The 14,882-nt window shown below is 43.1% G+C and overlaps 1 protein-coding gene across 1 annotated transcript; it reads left to right on the top strand.

The window, feature by feature from the left end:
• The first annotated feature begins 424 nt into the window (after positions 1-424).
• LOC100051850 (melanoma-associated antigen B3) lies at positions 425-4,264 on the top strand. The gene is made up of 2 exons (XM_023634134.2): positions 425-507; positions 2,636-4,264. Exon 2 carries the CDS (start codon positions 2,690-2,692, stop codon positions 3,767-3,769), a length of 1,080 nt encoding a protein of 359 aa, XP_023489902.1. The 5' UTR covers positions 425-507; positions 2,636-2,689; the 3' UTR covers positions 3,770-4,264.
• The last annotated feature ends 10,618 nt before the right edge of the window (positions 4,265-14,882 follow it).

Below are 14,882 nucleotides of genomic sequence, written 5' to 3'. Positions count from 1 at the left end.
CACGTTGTCAGAAGTGATGAGCCCTGACTTCCCTCTAGGGACTGAAGAAGGTGCGGGCTTTGTTTGGAGGCTGCCGCACTCTGGCCAGAAGCAGGAGTCGCCCCGGGCTCCCACTGATACCGAGGTGAGGACCCTGAGTGAGGACGTAGGGACCACCGACTCCTCAACGACAGGGTCCCACAAAGCTCTGTGCCTGCTGTTGCCCCTCGGAGACCCCCCACCGCACGACACTCCACCCACTACGCAGCCGGGCTCCCACTGATACCGAGGTGAGGACCCTGAGTGAGGACGTAGGGACCACCGACTCCTCAACGACAGGGTCCCACAAAGCTCTGTGCCTGCTGTTGCCCCTCGGAGACCCCCCACCCCACGACACTCCACCCGCTACGCAGCCGTGGCCGGATGTGACGCACCTTGACTTCCGCACCTTGACTTCCGGTTTGGAGCAAGGACCTCACTGGTGGCTGCCGCAGTTTGTTGGTCTGAGCCTGGGTTCTGGGAACTGAGGTAAGGACCTGAATGTGGACTGAAGAGACCACTCCCTCTCCCACAACAAGGGTGGCCCCTCCAAGCCCCGCCCCTGTGATCTATGGCAGTGAAAGGTCCAGCAGAGCCATCAGGCTGGGTTCTGCCTAGAAAGTCTCACGGAGGAAAGCCTTGGTCTGAGAGAGTAGCCCTGATTCTGCACATCAAGGAAACGTAGGCCCTCACTAGAGCAAAGGGGAGGGCCATGAGTGCTAATGAGGAGATCGTTCGCCAGTGAAGATAGTAACACAAAGCAGCACTCTAGCTCAATTCTGGGAGGCTCCAGGCATGAGTAGTCGTATATGATGACTTCACCCCTAGGAGCTCAAGAAGTGAGGGCTTTGTTTGGAGGCTAGTGCACTCAGTTCAATAGAAGGAGGAGTTCCAGGCTCTGATAGAAAGGTGAGGACTCTGAGTGAGGACCTAGGAACCACAGACCCCAGAACAGTGGGGTCTCACAGAGCCCGGTCCCTGCTGTCAGCTCTCAGAGACCCTGAGTAGTCACAGCTGAATGTGGCTCCTCCTGACTTCCGCTTCAGAGATCCCAGGAAGCTAGGACTTTCATTGGGAGCAAGGCCTCTGGCCAGCCAAAGGTGCATTCCCGGGCCTGGTATCAAGACGGGTTGGAAGACCTCGAGTAGGGACTAAGGGGACCACTCCAACCTATAACAAAGGGAGCTCCACTAAGTCTCACTGCTGATATCTGCCCTGGGAGGCCCCAGTAGAGCTGTTAGACTGGGTTCTGCCTGGATAGTCTCAGGAAGGGGAGGGCATTGGTCTAAAGCAGTAGCCTGGGTCCAACAGATGCAAGATACCTAGGCCCTAAATGCAGTGAAGTTGAGGGCCCTGAGTGCTAATGAGACCCAAGTAGGGGTGGCAACACAAACCAGCCCCCCGGACTTATTTCTAGGAGGCTCCAGGCAGGAGTAGTCATACAGAGAGGACCCTGACTTTCCCGTCTAGGGACTCAGGGAATTGAGGGCTTTGCTCAGAGGCCAGGCTACCTGGGTTACTGAGGAGAAGAGTCCTCAATCCTACCCAGAGTTAAGGTCAGAGACCTGAGTGAGGACTAAGGGGAACAACAACTCTAAAAAAGTAGGGTCTCAGAAATTCTGCCCCTTCTCTCAGCCCTGCGGAAACCAGGAATATCTGTCAAGCTGAGGCACCCCCTCATTTCTGTCTGGAGAGTTCCAGAGAGGTGAGGATGTTGGATAATTGAGCAGCCTCAAATCTGCAGAGGGAAGAGACTTAGGAATTCATAGGAATCAGGGTGAGGACTCCGAGTTAAGACTGATGGCACCACTCACCCTAAAAAGAAGGAGACTGCAGAAAGCACCCCCCCCCCCTTGCTTGCAGCACTGAGGAAACCAGACATAGAAGTGAGGCGTATATTTCTTTTTTTTTTTTTTTAAGATTTTATTTTTTCCTTTTTCTCCCCAAAGTCCCCCGGCACATAGTTGTATATTCTTTGTTGTGGGTGAGGTGTATGTTTCTTTTTGATGGCATCAGGTTGGTGAGAGCCTTTGTCTGAGGGGAAGGACATCAGATCAGCAGAGGCAAGTATCCCAGGCTCTATGTAGAGCCAAAGCAAGAACTCTGAATGAGGACTGAGGACCCCAAAGAGCCCAAGACAGAGAATCCCATAGCGCTGTCAGCAGTGGATGCCCCCTGGCAGGGGTGGTGGGCTGAGGTACCCTTTCACTTCTTTTTAAGGCATCCCAAGAAGACAAGGACCTGGGTTTGAGATGTAAATTTACAGCAGCACAGAAGAAGGGGCCCAGGCCCTGCAAAAGTTGATATGATGGTCCTGAATGTGAACTGAGAGGACCCCCACACTCCAGAGTAGAGGGGGCTCCACAAGGATTAGACCTGCCCACCACTGCTCTCAGCCCCAGTAAGCACCAGGCAGAGCTGGTAGGCTACAGCCTGAGGCTCCGTTTAATTATTTCCACAGTTTTCTCAGGGGACAGGTTGATCAGAACAGGAGCCTTGTGGGTTCCTAGAGCAGTGCCCTCTGGGAAACCTGAAGAGGCGGCCTTCTTAAAATCAAGCTGTTATCTTCCTGCTGAAGGTGCTCACACTCTCTTATCCTCTCTCCTCTCATGCCCAGATCACCTGTTGTCCTACTCGCACTCCTGCTTGCTGACCCTGATCCACAGTCATCATGTCTCGGGGTCAGAAGCGTAAGCTCCAAACCCATGAGAAACGCCGCCAATCCCAAGGTGGGACCCAGGCACCGAAGGGTGCTCAGGTCACTGCAACCAAGGAGGAAGCATTCCCCTCCTCGTCCCCTCCTCCTTTTGGTGTTATTACTCCTCAGGGAAAGCCTGGTGCTAGGTCACATAGCGCTCTCAAGAAGGCTCAGAAAGCCCTATCCACCACCACTATGTCTGCAGCTGTTTCTCACACAAGATCATATGAAGGAGCCAACCGCAAAACTGCGAAAAAATGCAGTTCCTACCAGGCCCCACTCTCCACTGTGCAGTCTCAAAGAGACCCTCTAACCAAGGTGACCGGTATGTTGGTGCAGTTCCTGCTGCACATGCTCAAAATGAAAAAGCCCATTGTGAAAGCAGATATGCTGAAGGTTGTCGATAAAAAGTACAAAAGTCGCTTCCTTGAGATCCTCAAAAGAGCTTCTTTCAGTATGGAGGTGGTGTTTGGTGTTGACTTAAAGGAAGTCGATTCTGCCAAGCATTCCTACATCCTTGTCAACAAGATGGACCTGCCCAACAATGGGACAGTGAGCTGTGGCAGAGGATTTCCCAAGCCCGGTCTCCTAATGAATCTCCTGGGCGTGATCTTCCTGAAGGGTAACTGCGCCACTGAGGAGGAGATCTGGAAATTCCTGAATCAGATGAGAGTATATGCTGGGAAGAAGCACTTCATATTTGGGGAGCCCAGGAAGCTCATCACCCAAGATTTGGTGAAGCTTAAGTACTTGGAATACCAGCAGGTGCCCAACAGTGATCCTCCACGCTATGAATTCCTGTGGGGCCCAAGGGCCCATGCCGAAACCAGCAAGATGAGAGTCCTGGAGTTTTTGGCCAAGATTAACCATACAGTCCCCAGTGCCTTTGAGTCTTGTTATAAAGAAGCTTTGAGAGATGAGGAAGAGAGAGCCCAAGCCACAGGCGCACTGAGGGCTGACACCGATGCCACCGCCAGTGAATGTTGTGGGCCGTGTCTGGCAGCTCCTCCCACATCTAGTGAAGTTGAGGCAGATTCTTCACTTTGTGGTTGAAGAGAGCAGTCAGTGTTTCAAGTAGTGGAGGGCTGGGTCTGACTGAGGGAACACAGTGTCTGACACCTGTGTGTTCCTGTTCTGTATGGGTAATTTGGAGGTTTATCTGTGTTTTTTGCCATTTTTCAAATGTTGTTACTTCTCAATGAAATTTTATCCAGCATTATAATCTAAGTTTATGAATTATATTGGTCACGCTTATTGTTATTTGTCAAGCTTAAGAGTAGGAGTTTTGCTGTTTTGAAAAACAGTTGGGAGAGCTTTCATCTAATTTAGGAATCTGGTGCAAGTTAACATGGCATTGGGATACGCATTTCCTCGAAAATGTGAAAAAATTAAGCAGTAAAACTATGGAAACAAGACAGAGAGAAAGAGCAAGATGGTCAATATTTGCCTTCCTAATCCCTTTTACTCTGTTTTTATGAAATTATAAATAACAGTATATGCTTGGCTAATTTAAGAATATAGAATTAAATAAAAATAAATTGAACCATGCTCACGGGTTCATTTATTCCGCAGACGTTAATTGAGCATCTACTCTTAGAAGGCTCCATGCTGGCACTGAGAGAGCTGAGAAAAAGAAGACCTAGCCACTGACCATAAAATTATAGAGAAACAGCTATCATAGAAGGAAAATGGCGATATACACTCTAAGACCAAAAGGAGGAACGGAAAGACAGGATAAGAGAGGAGAGAGGTGGTTGTAGATGAGAGCAGTCAAGTGTAAATTCCCTGAAGCAAGGCAGTGTTGGGCCTTGGGAAAATGTAAGTCCCTCAGTGGGAGGTATTCTAAGTTAGCCGTGTGGTGGGCTAGATGAGGCTGTGATCAGTTTGAGCAGGGGCTAGACCCTCAGCTGGTGGGCCCCTTAGTTGAAAGACCAAGCCTGGAATGGGAAACTGCCCTTAACAGTTACTTTGGGGTCATGGATAAGCCAGAGAGAAATCACCTGGGGCAGGGATGGAGCTGGCCCTGTGCTCTTGTCGCAGTGCAGGTGAACACAGTGTGCAAATTAGATGTTTTGTTCACATCGTCTCCAGGGAGTTTCTGAGAAATAAGGGGGCTACGGGTATCCCCTGCTATCTGAAAGTAGAGCATTCCTATGAATCCTTTCATAAGCCGAAGTGACATGAAGTGACATAAAGTGAAGAAGCAATTACCATTAATCACTATGGGGAAAAAATAACCTACCAAATCATACCGAATAACACATCAAACCTAAGATAACACTAACGAATAGTAAAAGCAGGAATGATAAGATAAATACAAAGCCTATATAAAGTAGAAATAATGTATGTACAGTGATGTTTCACTTACCAGAATGGGGAAGACAGCGAGCACACTGGAAGGCTGAGAGGTATTGGTGGGAATGCTGGGGTGTTAGGCTGAGTCATTGGAGGTTGGGGTGGTGGGAAATGCAGGAGCCTGGGCTGTACGAGAGAAAGGAAGATGATCACCTGTTAACTTCTCATCGTCGTCCGAATCCATCAGGGCAGGCAGATCACTAATGTCTATACCTTCTTCTATGTCCGCCTGCCTTGAAGATGAAGCTCGAGGTTCATCTTATGCTGTGGCTGATGTGGAAAGCTTGAAATATGACAGTATGCTTGACTGCTTAGCCTTTGTAATGGCTCACTGCAAAACAAATGCTGAATGCTATTTTCACGTTTTGCATTTTTTTCGTAAAAGCAAAAACCCTCTTTGGCTTTCTCTTGGTTAGCAAAAACAGGTACTAATGTAGGTCCTTCATAAGAGCAAAGTGGTATAAAGTGAACTTTTGGATTGTGTGGGAAACCTGGACTTCCTTGAGGTGAGAAGCCCAGAATCCACGGGACTTGCACTCTTTGCCCTGGGTTGGGGGAGCCAGAGTCCACTCCATCAAAAAGACATGCAAATTTTGTTATCTTGTATGTAATTTGGCAAATTCTGGCAAGGTCTAGATTTCTGGTGGTGGTTAAACGGATGAAAGTAGAAGTGGTTTAGAAAGAAGAACAGCTGAGACGGAGGTAAGTCTTTGGTCCTTGAAGCATATTTGATGATCTTCGTGTTTCATGCACTGAGGAAGTCTACTGCACGGTGACATTGAACAACATACTCCAGTGGGGAAATATTACTTAGTTTTCCTTGCTGAGCAGCATTTTGCCTGATACAGTTTTCTTTGTCCTAGAGCACTGCATATTTTCTGACATCTCCTGGATGAAAAATGAAATCTTAGTGTAGTGGATTGAAACTCCAGGGGACAAATTAATCATAGTAAGAAGTGGCCTTCTTTAAAGCCTTGGTACAGGCCAGGCAATGTGCCAAGCACTTTACGTGCATTATATACATTCCACTAGTCCCCAAGACACAGCTTATCAAACCCGTTTCACAGGTGAAAAGACTGAGGCTCACTGAGTTTGGTAATGTGATCAATTTCACATGGCTACTAAGTAACAGGTTGAAGCTAGACCCCTGGCCTGAATTAGGCTAAAGCCCTCACTTTTCCACTCCTCCTAGCCTGAGGCCAACCTCGTATTCCTTAATTCATCTTTGTTCTCACTACTCCACAATGGATCTCAAGTGATAAAAAGAAGGACTCCGTGCCCAAAACACTGGTTTGGAATGCATAAGCAGAGCAATAAGCATATCAGAAAAATTGAGAAGTGTGAATAAAGGAGAGAAAGAGATGATACTCGATGACACTATGATCATCAACATATCTAAAGTCAGATAACCTCAAGAGATCAGAGGCTCACAAAATCACTCTGGGCAGCCCCTTCCACATAGAAAGCGAAATCTATTCAAACAGAAGTTACCTAAGAGGCTGTCTGGCTAGTGAAAAGAAGGAATAGGTCAACATATTCTTTTCTTTGACAGTATACCTGTCCTGGGGTCTCTGCTTTGTGTTACAGCTTCTGTATCTCATATCTGAAGGGACCCAGCCTCTGAAGGGTTTGCAATAGGGAAACTGGTAGGAGTAAGGTTATTATGCAGATTTAAATCCTTGCCTTGCCCATTGATAAGAGTTTCTAGAGATAAGGTCATCCCCCCTTCTCCCTGGTACAGAGTTTCCCTTCCAAATGTAAATGTCTCTTAGGAAGGGTAAGTCAATTGTACTTTTCAGAATTTTTCTCATGTCTGCAGTTTTTAAAAGTAACCAGCCCAAAATAATCCTCATGCCAAAGAGACACATTTTGGGATGGCCAATTCTGATCCCACACAGTCCTGCCTTTGAAATTTTGAGAAGTTTCACAGTCCAGAAGCTGAGTGGTAGATCGTTCCACTTCATTGAACACATTTCTTAGTCCTGATAGTAAATCAATCCAGTTAAATTCATCTTAGAAGGCAGTGATAAAGTGGCCTCCCAAAGTTAGGCCTATATTGTGGAAGCGAGCAATCAGGTATTTAGTAAGAAGTATTTCTAGGGAAACAAAAAGAAAAACAAGGTTAATGGTTGGAGCAAATTATAAACCAGTTTCTGAGCCCAGGAGAGAGTCAGTCAAGATGATTTTAGTTGTCAGGGTCAAAGCATCCTTTGCAGCTTGAGATGTCTCTGATGATGTCCTCAGGTATTCAGGTGTCCTTTTGAGTGGCTTACACAGCAACAGGCATGTTATCGTGGTGATCCTGACAAAGTCCATATCAAGTTATCCAGCTTCAGTTTGCAGGGCTTCAGGAACAAGGATGGCTTCAGTTCTCAACGATTTCGAATAAAAATGATGGAAAAAATTGAAAATCTTAGTTTGGAGATTTGTAGCCAGATATTTCAAGAGACTAAAAGAATTCAGGATCCAGTCCCATTTACAGGCAGAAAGCAAAAACCTCAAAGACAGTCAGCAGAAGGAGGATCTAATATCCACAAATGTGTATTATGGTTTTTACTGAAACATAATTTTTCTCTCCAAAATCACCCTCATTTTTACCAAAGATAGCTAAATTAAGATGACTGGTTTGCAAAATAAGTCTAGTTTCAAAACATTTGGCCCAATTATTTACATAAGTACAGCAAGAATAGCAATTGATCATAAAGGCTCTTTTAAATCTGCTTTGCTGGAACTTTTTATGAGGAATCTCAGAGTGAACTTTAAAGGCCTCTCGAGGCCAGGAAAGCCACCCCAAGGACTTTGTCATCAGGTTTTGCCTGCAATACCTTAGATTTGGGTGGATTCCTCTCTTTTCTTGGGGTCCCCAAAATGTTTTGAGGTTCCAGCCACCTGCCAGATAAGTGATCTTCCTTACTTACCAGGTAAGATTGCTAGGAAACAAGGCAGCAGGCCAATGTTTCCAAGTGGCTTTATTCCAGAAAGTAACCTTTATTCCTCAACAGCTGTCTTGTCATATCTGAGCCTGTATGTTTCTCTCAAATATGACATTCCAGGGGCCGGCCCCGTGGCCAAGTACTTAAGTGCATGCGCTCCACTTCAGTGGCCCAGGGTTTTACTGGTTCGTATCCTGGGCACGGACATGGCACTGCTCATCAGGCCGTGCTGAGGTGGCATCCCACGTAGCACAACCAGAAGGACCACCACTACAATGTACAACTATGTACTGGGGGCATCGGGGAGAAGAAGAAAGAAAAAAAGTTGGGCAACAGATGTTAGCTCAGGTGCCAATCTTAAGAAAAGAAAAAAAAATGACATTTCAGTCAAAGCCTTGGTAATATAACCAATGTTTCCAGCTGTGTCCTGTTATAAGGTGAACAGACAGATCCTTATTGAACTTATGCAAATGACTATATTGCCATGAAAACAATGCTCACTCACTAAGAGTTTCCAAATCCTGGAGGGATCAGGTAGGGAGAAAAATAAATAAATGTTTCAATTTGGATTACAAAAGTATAATTTACTGAATTGATATGTCATGGGTAATTTGAAAGAAAAGAGAAAAAGATCTCCGTAAATCTGAAAAAGCAAAGCATCTAAAAAGAAAGCAATATTTCAAACAAAAGTCATAAAAATTTACAACCATCTTCATTAGTTCATTTGGTCCTGTGTAATTGATTCTTGATCTTAATCTTCTGTTAGCAGTTTTATGAGGTCATTAGTTTCTCTGTTAGAGTTCTGTAATTTCTTACCCAGTTTAGTTTTATAATCAGAAATTTATCAGAAGCCTGCATCCTAGAGCAAGTATCAGGGTCCTTTCCACGAAGCTCTCTGAAGATGAGACATATTTGTGAAAGCATCAGATTGAAATAATAACAGTCTATAAATGACAAAAGACTTAAAAATGGCAATTGACAAAGGAACTTGGCTAATTCTGTCACATACAACACTTTAAGATAATAACTAGAATTATGGCTGACAACCAGGACAGATCAGCATTTTAGGTATGTTATAGAATTTTTAAAATTTATCAATAACATTTTTTACCCACATAATGTCATAGGTACCTATGAAACAATGCTCAATTATAACCATAGTAGCAATTAAAGATGTTTAGGCGAATGCAGAAGATTAAATGATTGTAAGAAAAACCTTAGCACTTGTTATTAAACACTTGATAGAAACAATACAGGATATACATTTTGACAAAACATAAAAGTCCTACCCTTCTGCTACACTACTCAAAGGGAAAACGTTTTAGAATCTCCTTATCAAGATCAGACTAAAAGTTTAAGAGAATTATCCTTTAAGAGAAAGAGAAAAACAAATTCTAATTTTGCACCTGTTTACTTTTGATATTAAAAACACTTAGTTAAATTCATTTTAATTTTAGCCAGCTTGACCATGCACAAAACTCTTTTCAGAATTTCTCTTTCACAAACCTTCTATAACTTTCTTTTTACATTCAGAATTTGTCTCACACTTTCTTTCTTCCCTTCTAGTACTTTAGGACAAATTTATCTTTCTTGACGCAATAAACAAAAATATTTCCATTCTTTATACCATCTTTCCTGAAAACATACATCTTACTTTCCTCGAATACAAATATGTTTTCCTTATTAATTTCTAGTAGCTTTAATCACATACTAGAATTTTTAACCCTTAGAAACCTTAATTTTATGTAAAAACTAAGAAGTAAGCAATTATAAACTGTCTTTTACATTAGCATTTTGTGGCTTGGCAAGTTTATAAATACTTTCTACAATTTTAGAAACTTGTTACTTTATAGTACAATCTTTTAAGAAAACACAAGACATGTTTACCAACAGACCCAAACCCGTTTTAATTTCTTTGTGATAAAAAGCCAAAAGTAGTATGGTAAAGCTACATTTAATGATTAGTGTCTAATATTTTGTTTTATTTGGAAACGATCTAGATACTCAATGAATTTTCATCATTTAAATTTAACCTAGCAAAACATGAAAGTTTTAAGTTACCAAAGAGATTTTGGAAGTTCTGAAATACATGTCATTAAATATAATTATTGTTAATTATTGCTATACTAATTGCTAAACTCTTATTTCCTTTACCTCTAAAGCATTTGTTACCAACAATTATGTTTAGATTACCCACAAACACTACATGAGACATTGGACAAAATTAGCTATCATTCTAAGTTATTATGCTGACAAATTTGTAACAGGGATAACGTGAGCTTTTTTTTTAAACTAGTAAACTCAGGCTGCATGTCTGCATCATAGCCAACGCTGATAACTGCGGACATGTTTATTTTAAGCAAATTGACAAACTTAAAAAAGCTTTCAATCACCAAATGTTAATTTTATCAGATTAACTTGAATGCCATTTGGGTTAGTTTCTATTACATTTAGAAATAATGTTAGCGTTTATTTTAAGCCAATTAAACAGAGCTCTTAATTTTGGCCATACCATTTGCAGATAAAATATCACAGATATATATCATACACATAGACACACATAAACACACAGGTAGACACAGACAGAGATGTTAAATTTTTCTTATGAATCGGGTGCAATACAAAACTCACTAGCTTCTGAGAAAATTTGGTTTTCAAAGAATGGCTCTCAGGTCCTAGAGAAGATGGGAGCAGAAAACCTGCATCATAAAGGCACAGGAAAACCAGTCAAGTTTTCTTCAAGAGGGAGTTTCTGAGGCATATTTGCCTTATTTGTTTCTAATGTCTCAATCTTTTGTCTCAATTAATATCTAGGAGCATTTTTGGGGGAACAGGGGAGGCTCTGGTGTTGGCAAAAGACAAGCGAACTTTGAACTGCTTTCTAGAGCCATACCTGCAGCCTTGCAGAGATTTGCCAGACAAAGATGGTTGCTTCTGGTTCCCCAAAGAACTGGATTACAGCCTGAATGACAAAAAAAGAGGCTGACTCACGCCACCAGCTACACCCTTCCAATTGCTTCTTTATATCAGGGAAATTTTTAACTTAAGAGGTGAATCAAAAGATTTTTATATTCTAAAATATCCAGGACAATGTCTCGCACCTCTAAAAGTGTGCACAAAGCATTTAACAAAGGCTCTTTTTTTAAGTGTACAATTTAACCCTAGACCAATTTAGCTTGGGGGAGGCGCTTTTATTACCCCTTTTCACTATGTTGATGCAAATAATCCATAACCAATCTATAAATCAAAATTTGGGTGAGTTTATTATGAGTCAAATGTGAGGACCATATAGCCCAGGTCCTTCCTTCCCCGAGAAAGGAAGGGCACCAGAGAAGTGGGGTGTACTGAGCGGTTATATACCATCAAAGAACATGTTTCACATATGATCGAAATGTCCCTTTTACAATAGTCATGAGTTTGCTCTGTTGGCACAGCGATTCATGGATACAGCAGGGTAGCAGGTCTGTTGTCTTGAGCTGAGTGGTCACAGGTGAGGGCAGCAATCAGTTCCTAGCCTAGGGAGAGAAGCTTATCCTGAAGGAAATGCCAATGTGGGGGAAGTTTCATCTTTATCTTAAAGCCATTTGTTCTTGTCTTTGGGACATAGCAAATGCTTAAAGCAGATATGCAATGCATGCTCAATGGCCATGTCAGGCCCTTTTGGAAAAGAAAACAAAGTCAGGCTGAATTAGGTTTATACCAATTGGCTTCCTCATATGCTGCAGTACATTTGCTTGTCATTTTTATCATTTCTCCCCCCTTCGATCTACAATCTTTCGATAGAAAGCATTGATGATGAAAATATTGTCCCTCAGTGCCAGGGTGGCTGCTGCCTGTCCTGGGTCCACTATGTCCCTCGGTGCCAGGCTTTTATCTCATTTATTTGCCCAGTTGTCTACATTGGGGGAAATAGTTATAGTGGACAAGCATAGAGGCATATACTAATTCAGGAAGCATTTCATAGGTTACATAATTTTCAATTAATTTTAGATTGTAGCACAAATATTGTATATGTGCTTTTCTATGACTCCTTACATTTAAATTGGTCACAACTATGGAACAAGCACAGTAACATTGACAACAATTCAACATATTTGAAAACAGTTTGAAATGAGTTCTTAGGCATAGTCCTTATCAGAAAAGGAAATTTGTTCAGGATTATAAGATCAATCAACCATCTCCAGTCACCAAGAAACCATTATTCAAGCTTGTATGCCAGCCTTACAACACTGAGTAAACAAAACAGCAATTAGTTTGAATATTATGACTAGTGCAAGAAGTCCAAGAAGTGATAGAAAAAGGAATTCCAATCCAGATCCAAAAATGGAATCGATACTGGAAGGGTGCCAATCAAACAAATCAAACTGGGTGTAGGGTCGACTAAGGCAGTCACCTGTTTTTTTTCATGTGGTTTAGGAGAGATGACACATTGGGAGATTCATCACATATAAAAGCACAGCATTCAGTTTGAGTAATTGCGGATATACCACCTTGGGATGCAGTAAAAATATCTAAACCCATTCTATTTTGAAGGATAGGCTTTTTCATTAAAGACATTTCAGTATTTTAATAAGGCTGTTGCTGCTTGACTATCGCTAAGGGCTTGTTGAGTAAATTCAGTCAGGGCTTCTGTGTGTGGTAATGACATCTTTTAGCCCCAAAGAAAGAACAAATATAGTCACTTGGTGGCCATACTGATGCGGGGTCAGTGAGCCGAGGAGTCGAAAGAAAGATTTCTTAGACTCTCAAGATCTGGCAGTAGTGCTCTTTTATTTAGAGAATAGTGTGGAATAGCATGGGGACAGGACCCATGGGCAGTCAGAGCTTCTGCTGCCGCCGCTTCTGCTGCCCCCGCTGGCATGGGGACAGGGCCCATGGGCAGGCAGAGCAGCTGCTGCTGCCCCCGCTGGCATGGGGACAGGACCCATGGGCAGGCAGAGCTGGTGCGTGGGGACAGGACCCACGGGCGATCAGAGCTCCTGCTGCTGCTGCATGGGGACAGGACCCATGGGCAGTCAGAGCTCCTGCTGCTGCTGCTGCATGGGGACAGGTCCCATGGGCAGTCAGAGCTCCTGCTGCTGCCCTGAGTTGAGGGTTAGGGCTAATTTTATAAGGCATGGGTACGTGACTTATTTTTACTGGAAAAAAAGAAAAGATGATGTGAAAAGTCATTAAATGATTTCAGTGCAGATGGGGTCTGGTTATTGTGCGGTCATATAACTTTAGATACGAATCTGGCCATATAGATCGGCATGCAGGTGAGGATGCCCCGGGCTTCTCTCCCCGGGGCAGTCCTAATTCATACTGTAAAAAAAGTCCACTGGGTCATATAGTTTGGCATGTAGGCCAGGTCACCTTGGGCTTCTCTAGCTGGGGCAGCCTTAATCCACATCAATACCAAGGGAACAGTGAATGAGCCTACCTGGCCTTAAAGAGAGAGAGACTGGCAACAGGTGTTAGCTCAGTGTGACTGTTTCCCTGTTTCCAAGGGAAACTCAGGGTGCAGTGTCTTAGCCATCCACGCAGTAGCCAAGGCCAGAGATTTGTTCCACATAACCAGTGAGTTCCATTAGGAGACACCCAATAAATGCCTGGCCTTCAAGACCCGTCCGTTCCAAGTCAATCACTTTCTTTAAGTATGATAGTATTTTGACACCTTATATGGAACAATGATAACGTAGATAAACACTTTAAGCATAACAAAGGTTTAAATGAGGGGCATTAAGGTTGGGAATACAGGCCTGGACTGGAGTCTGGGGACACCTGCTGACAACAGACGCTGTCTTCTTCTCATCCTGGTGTGGTCGTTCTCAAGGGGCTGCAAAGAGTCTTTTATCTGATGCCTCTCCTGCCAAATAAATTCTCCGGGTTATAGTCCATGACACTTAAGGTCTAGGAACTCTCTCTGAAAAGAATCAGCTACTGACCTTTCGGTTCTTTTAAGCATCTCAAAGAGACCCTGAAAACAATGTAATATATCTCCCTTAAGCAAAGTTGGTTCACATATTTCTTTATCTAATTGCATAGGCTGTCTTACTATTTCAAAAGGAGACAGCCGATGTTTACCGAAAGGGTGTAGATCTAAGATTAAGGAGCACTAGCAGAAGAGCTTTTGGCCATGAGAGAGTAAATGCTTCTGAAAGCTTTGCCAATTAAGTTTTGATTGTGCCATTAGTTCTTTCCACCAATCCTGAGGATTGCGGATGGTAAGTGCAATGGAAATGATGCATTATTGGCCAAATATTACAAATCGATTTAATTATTTGTCCAGTGAAATGAGTTCCCCAGTCACTGTGTAGCTCAGTAGGAATTCCTCAAACAAGAATTCTCCTTTTCAATAATAATTTACCTAAAGCCATCACTCTTCTGCAAGGAAAGGCCTCAACACAATGTGAGAACATGCAGATCATTATAAGATATATTAACCCTTGAGATGGTGGCATTGGGACAAAGTCCAATTGTCATACCTCAAAAGGTCCCAGGATGGGGAAAGTGGCCTTGTGACTCTTGAAGTGGTTTCTCTGGATTATACTTTGGGCATATAGCACAAAAAGTGTAGGCTTTATGAGCCACGGTGGGAGAAAGTTTCTGAAAGTATTGTTTTTCCCCCTTTGTTCCCTTCTTTATTTCTATTCGTCTGTGGCAATTTCTGGAGCCTAGAGAAGGAAATCTTTTACTGGGTTGGCAGGGTTAATAGAAAGTAGCAGGCATTCTTGAGGCTGGACAGCATATCCAGTATGATAACTTGCTTATTGTTTAAGTAAGACCCATTTGTAAACTGAATTAAATGATAGAATGTAATCGTGGTCTTCTCCCCTAGTGATATTGCAAGCAAGGTAGCGGGGTTAAAATAGGGAATGATATTTACCTACAAAGTG

This window comes from Equus caballus, chromosome X (genome assembly GCF_041296265.1).
Source record: "Equus caballus isolate H_3958 breed thoroughbred chromosome X, TB-T2T, whole genome shotgun sequence".
NCBI classification, from domain to species: Eukaryota; Metazoa; Chordata; class Mammalia; order Perissodactyla; family Equidae; genus Equus; species Equus caballus.
The sequence above is the reverse complement of the archived record's forward strand: the minus strand, read 5'-3'. Positions and strand labels throughout refer to the sequence as shown.